Genomic DNA, 17,957 nt, shown 5'->3' with positions numbered 1-17,957 from the left:
ATCTTTGGGTACAGTACACCAGTGTAGTGTATATCGCAGAGCCGTGGTTTTATTGGACAATATGTTGGTGCAGTCACTGCAGACGATGCGTAAACGAAAAAGATAGATGTAGGCTTTTAGTAAACATATCAACATGGCATGCAAAGGCCAAAGTGACAGTTCTTCCAACAACAAAGAAGGAGATAAATGTGCAGATGAAGTGGATCCCCGTGTACAGGTGAAGTAGCTTGACGATATTATGCCGCAATATGCTTTTGACATTTGGCATTATCTTGAATCTAGGACACACACGGATGAAAATGATAAATAATAGACACTCGGGTAGTACTTCAGTACACTTCCTCTTCGTTCATCTGTTGCATCTTTCTTCATAACACCGGTGTATAGTCATAGAAAACTGTTTGGCGTTTTAATTTGATCGGAGAACACCATTGCAGGAAAAGAAATATGTGAAAAACTTGTTTTTACTCGCAAATAAAGTAGCAAGTAAATCTTATGGAAATATTCAACATTTATAACGAACGCAATGAACAGCTGTTGTTGTTACTGTTGTATCTGTTACAGCATAGATAAACTCCATGAAATAGATCTGTTTTGAGGGGCCAATCAATGATAATCCGATGTAAATAATGTAATTGTGAGTGAAATGTTCACGTAAACATAATTTTAAGTACATTCATACTTTTATAGTTCAAAGTTATTCTGTTGTGATGCGTGTTTTTCCGTGAGATGCAGATGATAGTCTTCATCTTTCACTTGGTGGTATCTCCTGCCCTGTACAAACTGTTCCCTGACTTATTTGTTAAAGATGTTATTTCGTGTGTTCAACTATCTAGGCAGTAAGTTATTAGATTTTAGACTTCTGCCGGCAACTACAGTCTTAAACACGGTGTTGAAGCATCAGGTTTGTACTTTTTCAGAATTCTGCAACCGAATGACAAGGAATTTCATCTTAATTTGTCCATGCTGTAAAGATACTTCCCAATTTCTTCTAGGTTGCACTGTTTCTATCACGCTATGCACTGTGTTGTAAAGGTTAGGCCCATAAATACATGGTGGTTTCCACCAATTTTAGTGTGTTATCTGCCAAAACCAGAGTTTTGGGCAGATATATTGATGCATTTGTTAAATGGTTGTTTGGCTGGCTGTACTACTGAGACTGTAAACTGTTGTGTGCTCTATCAGTACACAAAACTAACTCACTTTTTTAGTGGTTATGTGGTGGTCATTCACAAAAATGATTGTATGCGTAGTTAATATACTCAGAAACTTTATTAACTTTTCCATCACCGTGGGCTATTGCATGTTGCAGCAAACAGTTCATATATGTAAAATCTATTAACAAAATAACTTAGCAGATTTTAGGTGATTAGTTTTCCTAAAGTACCTTGATGATGACATAATGTCACATTTATTTAATCTGGAAGTACACTTGTCATAAGCCGATCATAAATGGACTTCAAGAATGCTGTTAATGTTTCCATTTCACATGGAATACAAAAATGACTTTGTACAGTTGTGTTCATAGATATATATGGGTCACATTAAAATTTTGAGCAGCATTATCCTGAGAAAGTTTGGAATGTTCGTTATTCAAACTTATAATGTGTGCTGGAGAAAACTTTAAGATGGAAGGACCAAGATTGACATTTAAAACTAACCACTGACATTTCATCCCCATGTGTGGGAGACATAATTATATATAAATCCACATGCATATTCTACCTCTCAAAGTGTCTGCTGCTTGTGGAAATAAAATATAAGTGTAAAGTTTTATACAACAACTGTAGAACTTTTAACTGAAGTGAACACCAGCTCTGGAAGTCTTCATTGCATAGTTTTCTCATTCTGTCTTGAATTATATAAAAGAGGTACCTTTTATATTATACATAAGAGTGTGCCTTGGCCATCTGCATTCTTTGCAATAACCACTGAGAGTGAATATTTGGGTGAAATATACATAAACTCTCGTTTCTGTCATTAGTATAATGTAAACCAAAATAAGGGAGAAAGGAAAAAATGTTAAAATCTAATTTGATGTACTTTTCTGTTAAATACGTCTGCTGAAACCACAATATTCCTGGTCTTCACATGAGTTTTTGCTTCACCTTATGGAGCAGCAGATCTTCAGTGCATCACATGAATTGCATTCCCGGAGCCAGGTATAGGAGAATGTTCTATAAGAGTTGTCAGCTTTCACTGATGACATAGGAAATCTGCAACAAATGCTGTAAACAATGTGGCAATTGAAACATGATGTTCTGGGAGATCTTTTCAAATGGGCTAGGCTACAGATCAGTCTGTATCACATTCATTGGCATCACTTACCCTTGCAACTAAACTGTCACATTCCAACTTGACATATATCTATGTCAAAATTACAGATGATCTCTCACCTTCATATTTTTTGGCTTCCCCAACTAACAAAAAACTGTAAATATATATGCATGAAAAAGTGATGTGACTGCAGCCATTATCATTACATCACTGGCTAAAGTTGATGACTAGTGTTGAATGTTCCTCTTAACTGCAAGAGCTTTATGAAGAAGTCAAAGGTGTGAAAGTGTAGGAAGCTGCTCATTACAATGAACTGTTATTTCATGAGGAATTGAGCTCTTAACTTGTGCCTCAACTTCTGAGGAAAGGGGCCATATTTGTAACTGAACATCTTTCTGAAAATATTACTTAGGACACTGGTACCACAATAAAATGAAAGTTGAATGTAATGTAATAAACATAAAACATTTCTGGATAGAAAACTGCAAATACGAGAAATGATTAGAGACAAAGTCACAATTTCTTACATGATTGATAATTGTTTCTAGTTAGTAATTTTGTAATGTCATTTGTATTTATAATAAGACTTTTGTGTCAAAGCTCCAAATCAAAAGATTTCATCTTTTGTAAAGTATTGTCTATCAGAATATTGAGTTGACTACTTAGGCAAACAGTTTCCCATTGAGTACTATACACAGTGAGTGATTTCCTGTGGTAGACTGATACATTGCCCTGCAGTTTCATACTTCTAAAAACATCAAGATTAAAATTTTCACATGATTATGTAAATCTCCCAGATAAGATAGTAGACTTCACTGTGTGTGTGTGTGTGTGTGTGTGTGTGTGTGTGTGAGAGAGAGAGAGAGAGAGAGAGAGAGAGAGAGAGAGAGAGAGAGAGAGAGCTGGATGCATACCAGAAACAATAGACACCCACAAATCTAAAAAGAAACTGAACTAAAGACAGAATTAAGGACATTTTAAAAAATATTGTCAGAAAAGAGTCACTTAAGATTAATCTGTCGTGGGTGGGTGGATGAGGGAGTGAGTGTTCATCACTTAAGAAAGGTGAGGGGAAGTGTAGTAGCTGAGCAAGTTCCACCGATTAGCATTTGAAATACAGACAAACTGAACCTGAACTTGAAGAACATGAATTTAAATCTACATATAGGGTGAGAAAGGTAAACCCTCATCTACATGTGACGAGTGACATACCTAAATTTAACAGCATAGCACCTTAAGTCTTGCAAGCTGCTGTCTCTCTCTGCTACTACTACTACTACTACTACTACTACTACTAGTAGTAGTAGTAGTAGTAGTAGTAGTAGTAGTAGTAGTAGTAGAACCAAAAATTAAGTCATATAACCGTCGTCTGGGACTGTTACGCACATAAACTAGTCCTTGACTATGGAAACAGCCAGAAAAATTAATCATATGCAGCTCACATGAATAAACAGAAGGATAAGTGTTCAGTAAAAGCTGTTCAATTTTGCTAATGAATTAGATAGCAGGGGTGGATTTAAGTGATTCTGTAAATTGTGGAAAATCCAGAATAAAATGTAAATGGCCGTAAAAGGACAGAGCACTTAGTACGTACCAAATAGGAGTGTTGACCAGCAGGCAGACATATAAATAGGCAGGATTACAAGCAGGACCATTACAGAACAAGAAGCTCAGAAGTTTGTGTGACACTTTTTAGGTATCTGTCTGCTGTTCAGCATACCTATTTGAGTGTTTAATGGTCTACTTTTCACAGAGATATCCATGACCAAATGTTTAGTACTAGACCTACTATCAAGATACAGAAGTTGAAATACAAGAAAAGTTGATTGTGTGGCAAATTAAATTTTGCTATATGGAAAGCAACAAAAAATGTTGGTAAAGTTGCAAATACCAACTGTGAAGTACTCCATCTGATGACTGGAAATATATATTAAATATTATTTGATGTAAACTATCAAAGTTCAAATGCTGTTGTTAAACTACTTCTTCCAGTTGGTATATAGCTCAGCTGAGAGAAAAGAAGTCGTTATTGTAGTATGCCTCTCCCTCCACCCTATTCACTCTCCATTAATTTATCAGGAGCTTCTTGCCAACATTTTCATTCCAACTGGGATTCTCGGGGTATTCCCCCCTTGTTTAAGTAGACACTCTGGATATACTTCTACAGGCTTAATTTCTTATCAACTGCCTCAATGACATAAAAAATTGTAAATAAAGATTTACAAAATATACCATCCACAGTTTTACACTGTAAACTACTAATTTAACAGGACCAGTCAGCACAACTGAAATTTTTAGGTTTTGTCTGCAGAAAATAAGAAGTAAAATGGGAAATGTTGCATAACAAGCATTTTAGGAGCACTCGTTGAAAATCATGACAGAACAATGTGCGGATGCTATGGCTGCAGTATGATTGGCAATTTCTTTGAAAAAGCTTTTGCAGGTGAAAGATCTAAGAGAATAAATATATCTGTAGTAGAGTTGTATTGACCAACTGTAATGAAAGAAAACTCTGTGGCAGTCCAGATTGGACTGAAAGATGTTAGTTTCAATTGTAAATGGAATTTTGTTGCAACAAACAAATAACACTTCCATGACAGAGGAATGTGAAGATTGCCTTGGTCGAGACCGAGCGAGCTGGCGCAGTGGTTAAACACTGGACTCGCATTCGGGAGGGCGACGGTTCAATCCCGCGTCCGGCCATCCTGACTTAGGTTTTCCGTGATTTTCCTAAATTGCTCCAGGCAAATGCCGGGATGGTTCCTTTCAAAGGGCACGGCCAATTCCTTCAGAGTCCTTCGCTAATCCAATGAGACCGATGACCTCGCTGTCTGGTCTCCTTCCCCAAAACAAACCAAACCTTGGTCGAGACATCTCTAGTTAAGATGATTAGGCTTAATCTCATAAGGACATTCTTTTCCTCTCCTCCTCCTCCCCCTCCTCCTCCCCCTCCCCCTCCCCCTCCCGCCCCTCCCCCTGTACTTCCAGCAGAATATATATCGGAGGGTAGTAGGTCAAGCCCTGTATAAGGACTGAAAGTGGGGAAACATTCTTAGTTAAATATGGTACTAATTATGTCCTAAATCTATTAGGTTTATGTATTTTGATATTAAGGAAAAGGGAAGAAGCTGTTATTTAAGTATAGATTTTTTTTTAACCAATGGTCTGTAACAGTTAATACAAATTTTCTGTAAAAGTTGGTAGTTGGTTGTTTATTTATTTATTAGCTTTTTTGTTTCATTTTATGATTTGATTTCTCACGTTATTCATTCTGCTTATTTACAGCTGTTTTATTGGTGCAATGAAAAGCTCTTGGTTCCTGGCGAGAAAATTATTTCAGCATGGGTAATTTGGAAGAAAAGACTATTTCCTGAGAACATTTTTTTAAAAGTTTCCATGAAGTGAAACTCTAGTTTGCCGGGAATGTATAAGCTGCATTCAATCCATTTAGTTTGTCAAGAAAGTCTCAATTTGGTTTGATTTTCATCTCTTTTAGAACAGTATCACATTCGGTTTACTAATTTAGAGCCAAGAGTTACCAAATTATGATACTAGATTGCTTTCATTGCTAGTACAGTGACACAGCTAATGAGCTGACTGACTCTTAAGTGTTAAGGTTTAACATTCTATTGACAACAGTCTCAGGCATGGAAGATGCTTTGGTTCTAGTGAAATAAACTTCTTGAGATGTCACCTTGTACACTTTTGCAATAGATAATTCACTACTGATGTGAAGTAGTTACTTTCAGGAATGAAGATATGTGAATAGCTTTCATTCTCACATTTATGAATCTGCAAGAGCTGGACACAGGTATCTTGATCATGAGAATAATCTTTGTAGTTTGATTTTAATGCTAAAACTTAGATACTGTTATGCAACTTCCGTTCTATGCCATTGTTACATTGCTCTGGAGCTGCTCCATTTGCACACGAAGGATGCTTTCATCACAAAATTGAGACAACAGAAAACATACAGAATTTCCCTACACTATTGCTCATGAAATTCGCAATACCCTACACAAGAGAAGGGAATGTTCTTTATGTGGGAGGGGGTGAATGGAAGACGGGGATAGTGGGCTTGTGACTTGGTCATTTTTGTTTGACAAAGTTAAAACAAATGAAGGCACTGTTTCAACAAATTAGTGTTGCCAGTTTCCTAAGATTATTAAAGTTCTATGCCATTGCTGCATATTTGTTGTTGTAGCAGAGGTATGTGAACATATGTGAGGAAATCTTGTTTTAACCACCATTATTGTTGAATGCTGCACACCCTTTATTGTACTCTGTACCATGTTTCTTCTATGTTACAGAGAAATACTATTGGCATGAGACGTGCAGAGTAGAGGGACCAGTGTCTGAACAATTTGCTCCCATTAATCCAATCTATGCCTTGCAAGCTATGTTATGCTGTGGTGGAGGGTAGTTTGTGCCATTATCATTACATCCCCTTAACTGTTAATTTCATGTGTAGTGTATGTAATGAATGACTATTTGTGAGGTATGGAAGATACCAACATAAAGGTGTCAAATATGCAAGGGAGATTATAAGGATATTTTTATGCAAGCTCCACCAGTATTTTATGCCTGATTTTCCTAAGGATTAACATTTTAATTAGAATGATTTCTAAAGCACATTGTGCACTGATATGGTACCAATACCAGCTGCTACTGTCATGGATTTGTGCATTTTTGAGGTAGAAAGGGAATGCCTGCAACTTATATTATCTCTCTACAATAAACCTTATTAGCAGTATTCAAATTGCCTGCTAGGTAGCATACTTAACTTGAGGTTTCAGTACTAGTTCTCAGTAAGATCATTCCCTCCAGTGGGGGAATGGTTTGTTGCATTTTTGTTCCACACATATCACATTGACAGGTAGTCAGACATGGAGGTGTGTTTCACTATTTCGCTACAGATAAGCTGTAATGGGACCCCAATTTGCCTCAGACTTACCCAGCTGCTTGATTTTGAGACTCTCTTTATACATTTGCTGAAACTGCTTGTGGTTTTTGGCATTTTATCTGTTTTGAACACATCTGTTGTAGTATTTTCCATATAGTATGACAACACGTTAATGGGGACTTTCACTTCTGATTAGCAACATCATTCTCTATAGACTTGGTTCATGAACGAGGGGCTAATGATCTTGTAGTGTGGTTAAATTAATCTCCATAGAACCAAACAGATCTGCACCATGTGAACTCCATTTTCAAATGACAGTATCTTTTAAAACTTTATGCCATCCAAATGAAATAAATTTGGAGTAAACTCACTTGTGCTGTGCTAAAATTAGACTGTTCGGCTTGGATTTTATTCTGTTTATAGGCAGAAGCAAAACAGAAATTATATTCCAGACTTTTGGAGAAAAACGTGACACTAGTCGTGGAGATCTATTTGCAGTGGAAACATATGCTGTGTAGACAGCTGGTATTGAAGCCCATACTCTGTCCTGTGGTTTCTCCATTACAAAACAATCATGTGTTATTGCACATAGGGATAATAGCACTGTCACAACTGCACTATGTTCTAAATTGTAGGAAAAGACAGTTTGTCAGCTGGTAACATGCTTGTCATAAGTTCTGAGAGAGAGAGATATGTTTGTAAACCAGTTCTAACATAAATGTGTGAGATAGAAAAGGCTTACAGGATGTGAACAAAATATTTGGAACAATTGTAAGATTTTGTAACAGCAACTCAAATATTGTAGTTAACCTCTGGCATGTTGTTGAGTATATATGGATTATGTGTAAAAATGTGAAGTGGTATTAAGTCACTTTCTCCATGTTCTGGTGTGGTGTGGCTTGAATGCTTAAGATTTGTGTAGGATTGTAATGAAATTGAATAATATTGAGAAGTTCAATCATGGGACAAAAGAAAATGTAAAAAGGTGTGCAACAGAAGGGAAAAATCTAGAGGAAGGAACTGTGATGATTCCTTATAATTTACTCGGAGGGATTAAAGTAAACTAAGAATGTTAAGCTAATGCATAGGGGTACAGTTGGGACAAAAGAAAAAGTACGCAAATATTTCAGATATGGAAGGAAATTCATGAAGTTTACCACTGTGTGTTTTACTGTTCAAACATTTAGTACACTGAGAATACATATTGATTATTGATGCCTGCATAAAAACCATGAAATTAAACTGTTAATTTTATTTAAAAAATTATTTAAAATTTAAATAAAATAGAAACAAATTAATAAGTTCCCCATGAATAAAAAGGTGTGAAAAATTAATTGGTGGTTGTAAGATGATTTGAAAGGCAGGCAGACAGAGCTTGTGTGTGCACTTAAATGTCTTCATATCGAAAATGGATAACAAACAGGAAAGTTTAAAGCTCCATAGTTTTTTGTTCTCTAAGTTACACATTAAAATTAAAAATCAAGAATCGTGTAGTCAAAGAAAATTCAAATAAAGGCAACAATAGATTTCCCATATACAAGATGTTCACAAACCACTGATAATCCTGTAAATAAGATGGCAGTAACTGTACCATAGTCACATTAACCAACATATTACGGATACTTTATGTATGTCCTTGTGGTTAGATGCTCAGTTTCTGCCAAGCAAATTGTGCATGAAGCTATAGCACAGGATGCATAATACAGTTCACTCAAAGGAAACATGAAAATTTATTACTGTGTCAACAGTGATGCAACTCCAGCAGAATGATACATTATGGGCAGTTGGAACAGCTCAAAGTAAACCATATTGTCCCTAAGAGGCAGTTAAACTGTATATCCACCACATCAAATAGCTCATGGTGGGTGATGGAAAAAATGTAGGTTTAGCTATTGAGAATTAATAATTTTTGGTTTACAGAACAGGAAATATTAAGGATGGGCAGTTAAGAAAGGAACACCGAGATGCTGAAGTGAGAGGGAAGATGTGTTCATTTTGTCGTGTGCTATTAAAATTGTGCCAGACTGATGGAATCATCTTATTCTTAGTCACAAAGGCAGTTTTTAGGTCCCTCTGTAGTTGTTAGTGTAATAGCTCATATGTAGAGAAACATGGAGGTAATAACTTAGTGTCAGAATAAACCTTCATTTTGGTCTTGATAGCAATTTATGGAGGAAAAACTGCAAGAGCTCCAAAAACATACTGTGAAAGGTTAGGTAGGTCACAGAAATATATGCATTCATTTGCTGGATATGGGCTTGGTGAACTCAGTTTTACTAAGCTGGGGACTAGTAAGTGCAACAGGTCCTCTGTAATACTAAGCCCTGGTCACATTTCAGTAACCACTGTGCAGTGCAGTGGTGGAATGCTGTGTATCGCAGGGAGTGGGGATCTTCACTAGACTGTCTGGACTGTGAGAAAAGTAAAACATTAAAGAAAATAAGAAAAAAGTCTTTAGGGATGCTGAATACCAATGGGATGCATGGCTGATGAGGTGGAACTCTCATTGTGCCTCATTCATACAAGGCTTGCCCGGGCTAGTGGGGCTCAGTCTGGGTGGACGTATGTTCCCTAGCTGCCTGTGGGATGCTTGTGGAACCTATTAATTCTTCAAAAACTGCTCTTAGTGAATGGGATGGACTGCTGGTGAACACTTTTCTCCAACCCAGTAAGGGAACACATGAGGGGTACTTCTTCTGAGCATGCTCCTCTAAAATTTAGGAACAGTTCTAAGACGGCTGTGTCAAAATGTTTCCATGATTGTCAAAAGGGAAGAGGGTACCTTTGCTAATGTGTCCCCATTCTTCATACAGAAACGTCTGGGTGGCATTAAGAGGGGCTTGAAGTCAGTGAAGAGATTACACAATGATATAAAGCTGATCAAAACTGCCACTTCGTGATAAGTACAAAAACTTCTTAAATCGACAACCCTGGGCAAATATTCCATTGTCGTTGAACTGCAGAATGGCAGACAAAGGTGTTAACAGATGTGCAGAAATTGATGAAGAGGAGGGACTGGAACTGTTGAAAGAACACCTCTATTAATTTTAACTTTTAGTTCCCAAGTCTGGATAGTCATGTAAGGGGTGGTTTTTCACTCAACTGCTTGCCCATATTTTCCGAATCCATTGCAGTATTTAAAGTATCAATGATTTGATCCAACAACAGCTGTCTCTAATGGTCATTCTGCTTGTGGAAACTGTGACCAAGCGGCTCATGAACCATGTGTAGAAAGCATGTATCCGCCAGTATGTATTAACTGCTCCAACTAATATCTAGTTTGGAACAGTGTGTCCCATGTACAGATTTGAAATAATAATAAATTAGTTAGGCAATGGCATAGAAATTACTACATACAGCCTCCATCATTTGTCATTTGCCTTGGTCATGAAACAGCCCACACTTAAGGTCAGTGTGTCACCACAGTCACAAGCAGTAAATTTCCCTAATAACTCCTGCTCATGTTTCCTGTGCCTGCCAGATCACAGGCTCCAATAAACCTGCCCTGATAGCAAATCATCTTCATATGCTTCTATGACTGACACTGTGCTGCCATTATCCCCAAAAGAAAATGTCATCAGCACTGTTTGGTTCACTTGCTTGTGGTCCTTCACATGTTTCTACTCAAAAAGTGGAAGTTACATTGAAGAAAATTCAAAATCCAATACAATGGAAATTAAAGAAACAGTGACAAAATTAGCAGACCCCTCAGATGCTGAGGATATGGAAATGGAAATGGAAATGGAAATGGAAATGGAAATGGAAGTGGTCATTTTAAAGGACCTACTAAGTGTCCCTAGTCCACCTCCAATAACATTTGCCTGCCCACAGAGATGCAAAGAGAAAGGGTTGGCAAACCTAACCCACACACAGTGAACATACTACAGTGGAATTTAAATGGATCCGTATATCAAATGGATGAAGTAAAGATCCTAACAAGGTTAGGCCATGCATGTATGTGTCTCAGCAGATGTGTTGAGGATTCTGAAATTGTGCTGCCAGGCTATCACCTGTGTAGAAAACATTACCAAAATGGCATAAGGACTAATGGAGCAGTGGCAGTGTTAGCCACTGACACACTGTACTCCTCACTTGTCATCCTGTTTCACTAAAAGCAGTTGCTGTCACCATACATTTTGTGTCATTTCAGGTCACACTGTGTTCCATTTATCTCCCTCCATAACAGCCACTGGATAGCAAGGCATTCTCTTTGCTCATCAACCAGCTTCCCCCATGATTTCTCCTTTTAGGAGATTTCAGTGCAAATTGTGTTCTGAGGCTGCAATTCCACATGTCCAAGGGGTTAAGTGCTTGAAAAATATCTTAAGCTATGAATCCAGATATGTCCTGAATACAGGTACAATGACAAAATTTTGCATTGTGACAGCTTCTTTCCCAGACATTGGCATGGCAGTTTGCTCTCCTGCTCTTGCAGTTACTGATCAGTAGGAAATGGTAGGTGGCATCCACTCCAGTGCCCCTACTTCAGGTAACTGAGCCAGAGGGGAAAGCCAGCCAAATGGATGCTTTGCAAGGCAAACTGGATGCTGTACCGACAGCTCTGTGTACTAAAGCACAGGGACTGTTTAAAGATTGGGTGGATCACATTACCAGTCTGATCCAATCTGCTGCTGATGAATCTACACCAAAACTCTCAGGCCATCACAGAAGGCAATTTGTTCCTTGATGGAATGATCAGTGTGGTGCAATAAGGGACAAGAAGGCAGTGCTGAGGAAGTTAAAGTGCAGTCTATGAGCAGAGAACCTTTCAGCTAATGGGAACCAAAGTCTGATGGTCAACAAAGAACAGCAAGGAGCAATTATGGCACAAGTTTCTGAAGTCCATAACCTGTGAAACTTTTGCCACAGTTGTATGGGAGTTGGTAAGGAAGATATCTAGGAAAAGGATGTAGTGTCAATTAGTTGTCATAAGGGATGATGGAGTCTTGAAGCCCACTCCTGTGAGGATAGCAGAGACCATGGCACACTAATTTTATGATACATTGTCCATAAGTCTAGTTACAGGTTTCTAGGTGTGTTGCAAAGTCAGGGAGAGGGGACAGATTCATTTAAGTTCCAACAATGATTCCTATAATCTCCCCTTCAAGTGGGAATAGGACACAGTGATATCTGAAGCTCGTAAGACCACTCCCAGGCCAGATTTTATATCTTATGGCCTGCTATGGCACCTTAAACCTGAATCAAAAGAAATCCTAATTGCCTTTTTTAATAAAATATGGAGTAATGGTCAACATCCTGTGACCCTTGGGGGGGGGGGGGGAGTAATGATTACCATTCTCACACACACACACACACACACACACACACACACACACACACACACACACACACACACACACACACACACACACACCCTAGCAGCTACTGTAGTATTAATCTTATAAAGTGGATTATACAATTCTTCCTTGTCCAGACTCTAGAATATAGAAATTTCATAAGCTGCATCCAGTGTGGGTTTAGATTATGATACTTCACTCTTGATAAGCCAACACTACTGGAAGTGTCTATGCAGGAGGCATTCCTCCGAAAACAGCAATTTCTGTCAGTTGTTTTCAACACTGAAAAGGCATATAACTTTACATAGACACACAATATCATCTGTCAATCACACAAATGGGGATTTTGTGGTTGTTGGCAGATTTTTATGCAGTCCTTCCCTCCCAATTCAGTTCCAGGTATGCAGTTGGAAATGCTCTTTAGGTTCCCTCAGATTTGTGGCATCTCTCAGGCAAGTGTTCTAATTGTAACTTTGTTTGCAATTATGATCAATAGCATATTATCCTCACAGAAGAGCCCTGTGAACTGCTCATTGTTTGGAGATGACTTCTCCATTTTCTGTTACAAAAAAAAAAAATGACTCTGAGCACTATGGGACTCAACAGCTGTGGTCATCAGTCCCCTACAACTTAGACCTACTTAGAACTACTTAAACCTAACTAACCTAAGGACATCACACACATCCATGCCCGAGGCAGGATTCAAACCTGCGACCGTAGCAGTCGCACGGTTCCAGACTGCGCACCTAGAACCGCGAGACCACCGCAGCCGGCTTTCTGTTACACATTTTTATCTCATCATTTTCAGTTGATGCTTAAGAGAGTCGAAGAATGGTCTGCTAGGACTGGAACTAATTTCTCCGCTTAGAAAACTGTGTTGATTTTAATAGTGATCATTCTCTTTTTGTATCCTATGAACTGAGACTGTTGGACACAATTTTACATTTTAAACACATGGTGTGCTTCCTGGGTCTCTTATTTGATAGAAAACTGACTTGGCTGCCACATCTCAAGGAATTAAGTTAGATCCTCAAAGTTCCTGCAATAAACATGTACAGGTAGAGGTGGTACAAAGGAGCACTTACCTGGTTGTCACTGAAGTCAAGGCTAATTATAGACTTGACAGAGTGTAACAAATTGTCCACTCCAGACTATAATTTTTAAGAACAAATTGGTAATCTTTTTGTCTGAGCACCACAATTGTAATGTACTGTATACTAAGGGGTCCAAAGAGAGGGAACAATACTGGCTGTGCTATTATTTTTCCTGCCCACGTGTTCAGAATCCATCTGCCGAGTGAGTTTACTATATTTGATGCTGAACTCTGTGTGAAAACTGTGTATCAAATGAAACATGATCCTGATTCGAAGTTCCTGGTATGCTCTTGCTCACTGTGCTCTGCAGACCATCCAGCATATACACCCGTGGATAACTGTCCGGAACAAATAGGGTACTGTTGTCCGGATGCGAAGACAGGGTAAGGAGCTATCATTGGTGGATACCATGACATGTGGGTATTCATAAGTAAGAGTCAACTGATACCACAGCTAAAGAGGCATATATCCTGTCTGGATGTAATCCACTGTTCTATCCTTCTGTGTGTACTTTGAATACTAGAAGTATTAAAAGAACTGCGACTGACACCTGAACAACAGAGAACTGACATGCTTAGAGACTAAAAAATAGTGCATTGATAATGGCGAGGCACTAGCCGAAATCTGAATTTGCGCTCCCCCCCCCCCCCCCCCCCCCTCCCAAAAAAAAGATTGATTGCTGCACACTGTAATTTATAAAAGTACTTCCATTTTATTTATTTTAATGCTACTCATCTCGTGCAGTAATTCTAAAGGGGCTGATAATGACAATGTTGAGTGCTGCAAGCAAGCAAAAAAACAATGGCTGCCGCAGCTACAAAAATAACTTCATGCCAGGAAAGTGTGCAAATGCAAAGCACCTAACACAGGTAGCTGGATTAGGTGATACTGAGCCAGCACTCAACATTGCTGTTAAGAACCTGATTTGCAGCAGTTAAAGGATTAAAACACACTGGTGAAGTTGTTTGAAATAATAAACTGGCACATAGTATCTTGAGGTAAATGTTTCAATATTGTGTACAGTGTTGGTCAAGGAAATCTCTTTCTCATTTATTAAAACTCGAATTCTGGCCTTTAACATTATTCTGTATTGTGAATATGCTTTTCAAATATTCTGCATGTTGTGAATGCTGGAAATCAAATTGCGCTAGTATTTCAGTGTGGTGACTTATTACTAAAAATTAGATTCATGTTTCCTTGTTAAAACTGTTACACACTCCCATTAGAGCAATTCCACTCTACAAGGGTTGAACCTATCCTTAGGGACACTAATAAAACTTCAAAAATTGGCCCACATTTTATCATCTCTGAGATTGTTTGGATGACCCTTATGCCAAAGATTTGTCTCTCAAGGGTGTAAACATTTCAGTTTTTTGAGTGGAAAATCAGAGTTGTATGTCACTCTTACCCTTCCACGATTTTAGGGCCCACTTCAGTGACATCTCTTATGCAAGTTGTATGTGGAGGGCAGTGTGCATGAAATTGGTGGTCTATGAGCATGCATCGTTCTAACGTATTAGAGCACAGTAATTCTACTGGACACCCACCATTTGTGACCATAATTCTCTGGCCTCTATTAAGTCACAAAGCTATAGTTGCAGTTCACAACAAAAACAAGAATCAGCATTCATGTCTCAAGAGGTTTAAGCAAGTATTTTACAAGTCTGCTTCATACGTTACAAAACTGAAAAGTTACATAGGATAAAAGTATCTGATTTATATTGGCCTGATTAGCACAATTCAGTAATTGATTCAAACATATATCACAGATTTGCTAAGTCCTAATGTTGATGGTGGTGTCGAGACATCTCAAGGAAGAAATCTAAGGTGTGTTGCACTGGGAACCTGGTCATAACTGAGTGGAAAGCAATAAGCTAACAATAATTACTCCAAGGTGGCTATAAGTGCCTCAGGGGACTAGACCATAGTAGAATACAAAAATGGTGTTACACATAGTTATCAGGAAAGCTCTGTTAGTTATGGGTGAGACTAGATCTTTTGGAATAGTGTACTATAAGCTAGATTAATCGAAGTGATTTTGAACTCAACATATCTTTCTATTGTTAAGATAAAATAAGATTTGTGTTTAACACTTGGCGTTTCATTACAGGATCATTTAGTAATCGCGAAAGCGTTACGGAGATGATAGATAAACTCCAGTGGAAGACTCGGCAGGAGAGACATTCAGTAGCTCGATACGGGCTTTTGTTAAAGTTTCGAGAACATACCTTCACCAAAGAGTCAAGTAGTATATTGCTCTCTCCTACGTATATCTCGCGAAGAGACCATGAGGATAAAATTAGAGAGATTAGAGCCCACACAGAACCATACTGACAATCCTTCTTTCCACAAACAATAAGAGACTGGAATAGTAGGGAGAACCGATAGAGGTACTCAGGGTACCCTCCGCCACACACCGTCGGGTGTCTTGCTGAGTATAGATGTAGATGTAGATTTGGGAACAGAATACTTGTTAAGATACAATACATGTGGGCTACGCTTCACAATATACTAAATTTTGTATGATTTGTATGCCATGGGAAAGGCAAGAATGATCTCCCAGATCGTGTAGCGATAATTTTTAGTAATAACTGCAGTGTAGTAAGGATTTCACATCTTCATATTATATTGGATTTGTTTATTGCAGGGAGAGGTTAACCTTTAGTCTCATAAATACTAACCTTAAAAAGTTCTTTGTTACCATGTAATGTAAGTACTGACCTCAAAAAGTGTTAAATGATTTAGTTTCAGCTTGGGTTTTTATAAACCGTGCTTATATGCTTGCAATCAACCACATCTAATAGTGGCAGTAACCAAAACAAAGAAGAATAACCATCATGTACAATTTGATAGGACTGTAATTTGCTTCTTGATATGGTAGGAATTTGGTTTCCTTTTCCTTTCCAAGTTACCATCCTTTGTTGTTAGGTTTAGCTTTGCTAAAGAAACATTCTAACAGTTTTCTGCAGTGGCACTATGTCTATTGTGGTGGTGTGAGAGTAAATTATAATTCCTCTTAAGGAAGCAGATTTAGGTCATAATAATAAACTGTAATATTGTTGAAATTGAGAGGTAAAATACCTCAGTGAAAGTTAATTTAATTTTTTATGATCACTTTCTATTGGTACTACTATACAACACACCACACATGTGATCCAATCCAGTAACTACATATACAGATTGCATAGGTCCCACAAAATTGAAAATGAAAGCAAATTGAAATTAATTGATTGTAACTTACAAACACAAAGGTTTGTAATAAACAGAAATAAGTCATTCTTACAATTTTACAGATTGTTAATTATAGTTATAAGCAAAAGTTGTTCTGCATTAAATATGAAATATATACTCATTACAATGTATGTAGTTATTATACGTAAAAATGGGAAATAAAAAATTACTTAAACATGTAAATCAGATAGCTTATCCACAGAAGCAGCATTTTCTCCCTGTGAGTTAGATGGTTATCTTCTTGGAACAAATCATGGACTTAGTTGACTGTTGGCTGTGAGCCAGATTTAGAGTGCTGCTGCTGCCAGATTTCTAAGCTGTATGTGATTGCAGTCACCCTACACAGTAGTTGCAGGGAGAGTACATAATAATTGGGAATGTCGGATCATGTAATGTCGTATAATTTGGCAGAGACAAATAAGAGCACTTTCCCCTACCATGCAGTGGCTGCTCCCAGTTAACTGTTGCCCCCCTTCTTATACCAAACTGTCTGCAAGGGCCTGGGTTAAATTAAATTGCATGTGCTTCACTTTGTGCTACAGCTGTAGTTGTCAGCATAATTGAATTTTTTGTCTTGCTTCTCCTAAAATACTGTTTGTTATTTCAGATTGAACTGGAAAGACTAAATACTGCAACAGATGACATAAACAAATTGGAAGTGGATTTAGATGTAAGTACTTTTGAAAATTTGTATAGCAACTGTGGTGCAAGACAGATCAAGGTTTGTGTAAATCTACAGTTGCTGGGTTTACATTGAGGTGACAATAGTCAGCGGATAGCGCTATGCACCTTTGTGGAGAGTGGTAGTATCGCATACGCCAGGTATAAAAGGGCAGTGAATTGGTGGAGCTGTCGTACGTACTCAGGTGACATGTGAAAATGTTTTTGCCGTGTTTATGGCCACACAACTGGAATTAAGACATTGAACATGGAATGGAAGTTGGAGCAAGACACATGGGAAATTCCACTTCAGAAATTGTGGAATTCAATATGTAGAGGTCCACAGTGTCGAGAGTTGTCTGAGAATACCACATTTGACATACCGATCACAGAGGACAACACAATGGCCAACGGCCTCCACTTAACGACCGAGAGCACCGACGTTTGTGTAGAGTTGTCAGTGCTGACAGACTAGCAGCATAATGTGAAATAACC

The 17,957-nt window shown here is 38.1% G+C and overlaps 1 protein-coding gene across 2 annotated transcripts in view; it reads left to right on the top strand.

Moving 5' to 3' along the window:
- LOC126299198 (uncharacterized) overlaps window positions 1-17,957 on the top strand; it is a 256,140-nt gene continuing 238,183 nt past the window's right edge. Inside the window, exons 1-2 of one of the 2 annotated variants that reach the window (XM_049990979.1) lie at window positions 1-217; window positions 17,410-17,472. In XM_049990979.1, the coding sequence (XP_049846936.1) occupies window positions 134-217; window positions 17,410-17,472 (147 nt within the window). In that variant the 5' untranslated portion in view covers window positions 1-133. The remainder of the gene's footprint in view (window positions 218-17,409; window positions 17,473-17,957) is intronic. The other variant, XM_049990980.1, reaches the window with a different exon arrangement.

This window comes from Schistocerca gregaria, chromosome X, assembly GCF_023897955.1.
Source record: "Schistocerca gregaria isolate iqSchGreg1 chromosome X, iqSchGreg1.2, whole genome shotgun sequence".
Lineage (NCBI taxonomy): Eukaryota > Metazoa > Arthropoda > Insecta > Orthoptera > Acrididae > Schistocerca > Schistocerca gregaria.
This window is presented reverse-complemented; position numbering and strand designations above follow the sequence as displayed.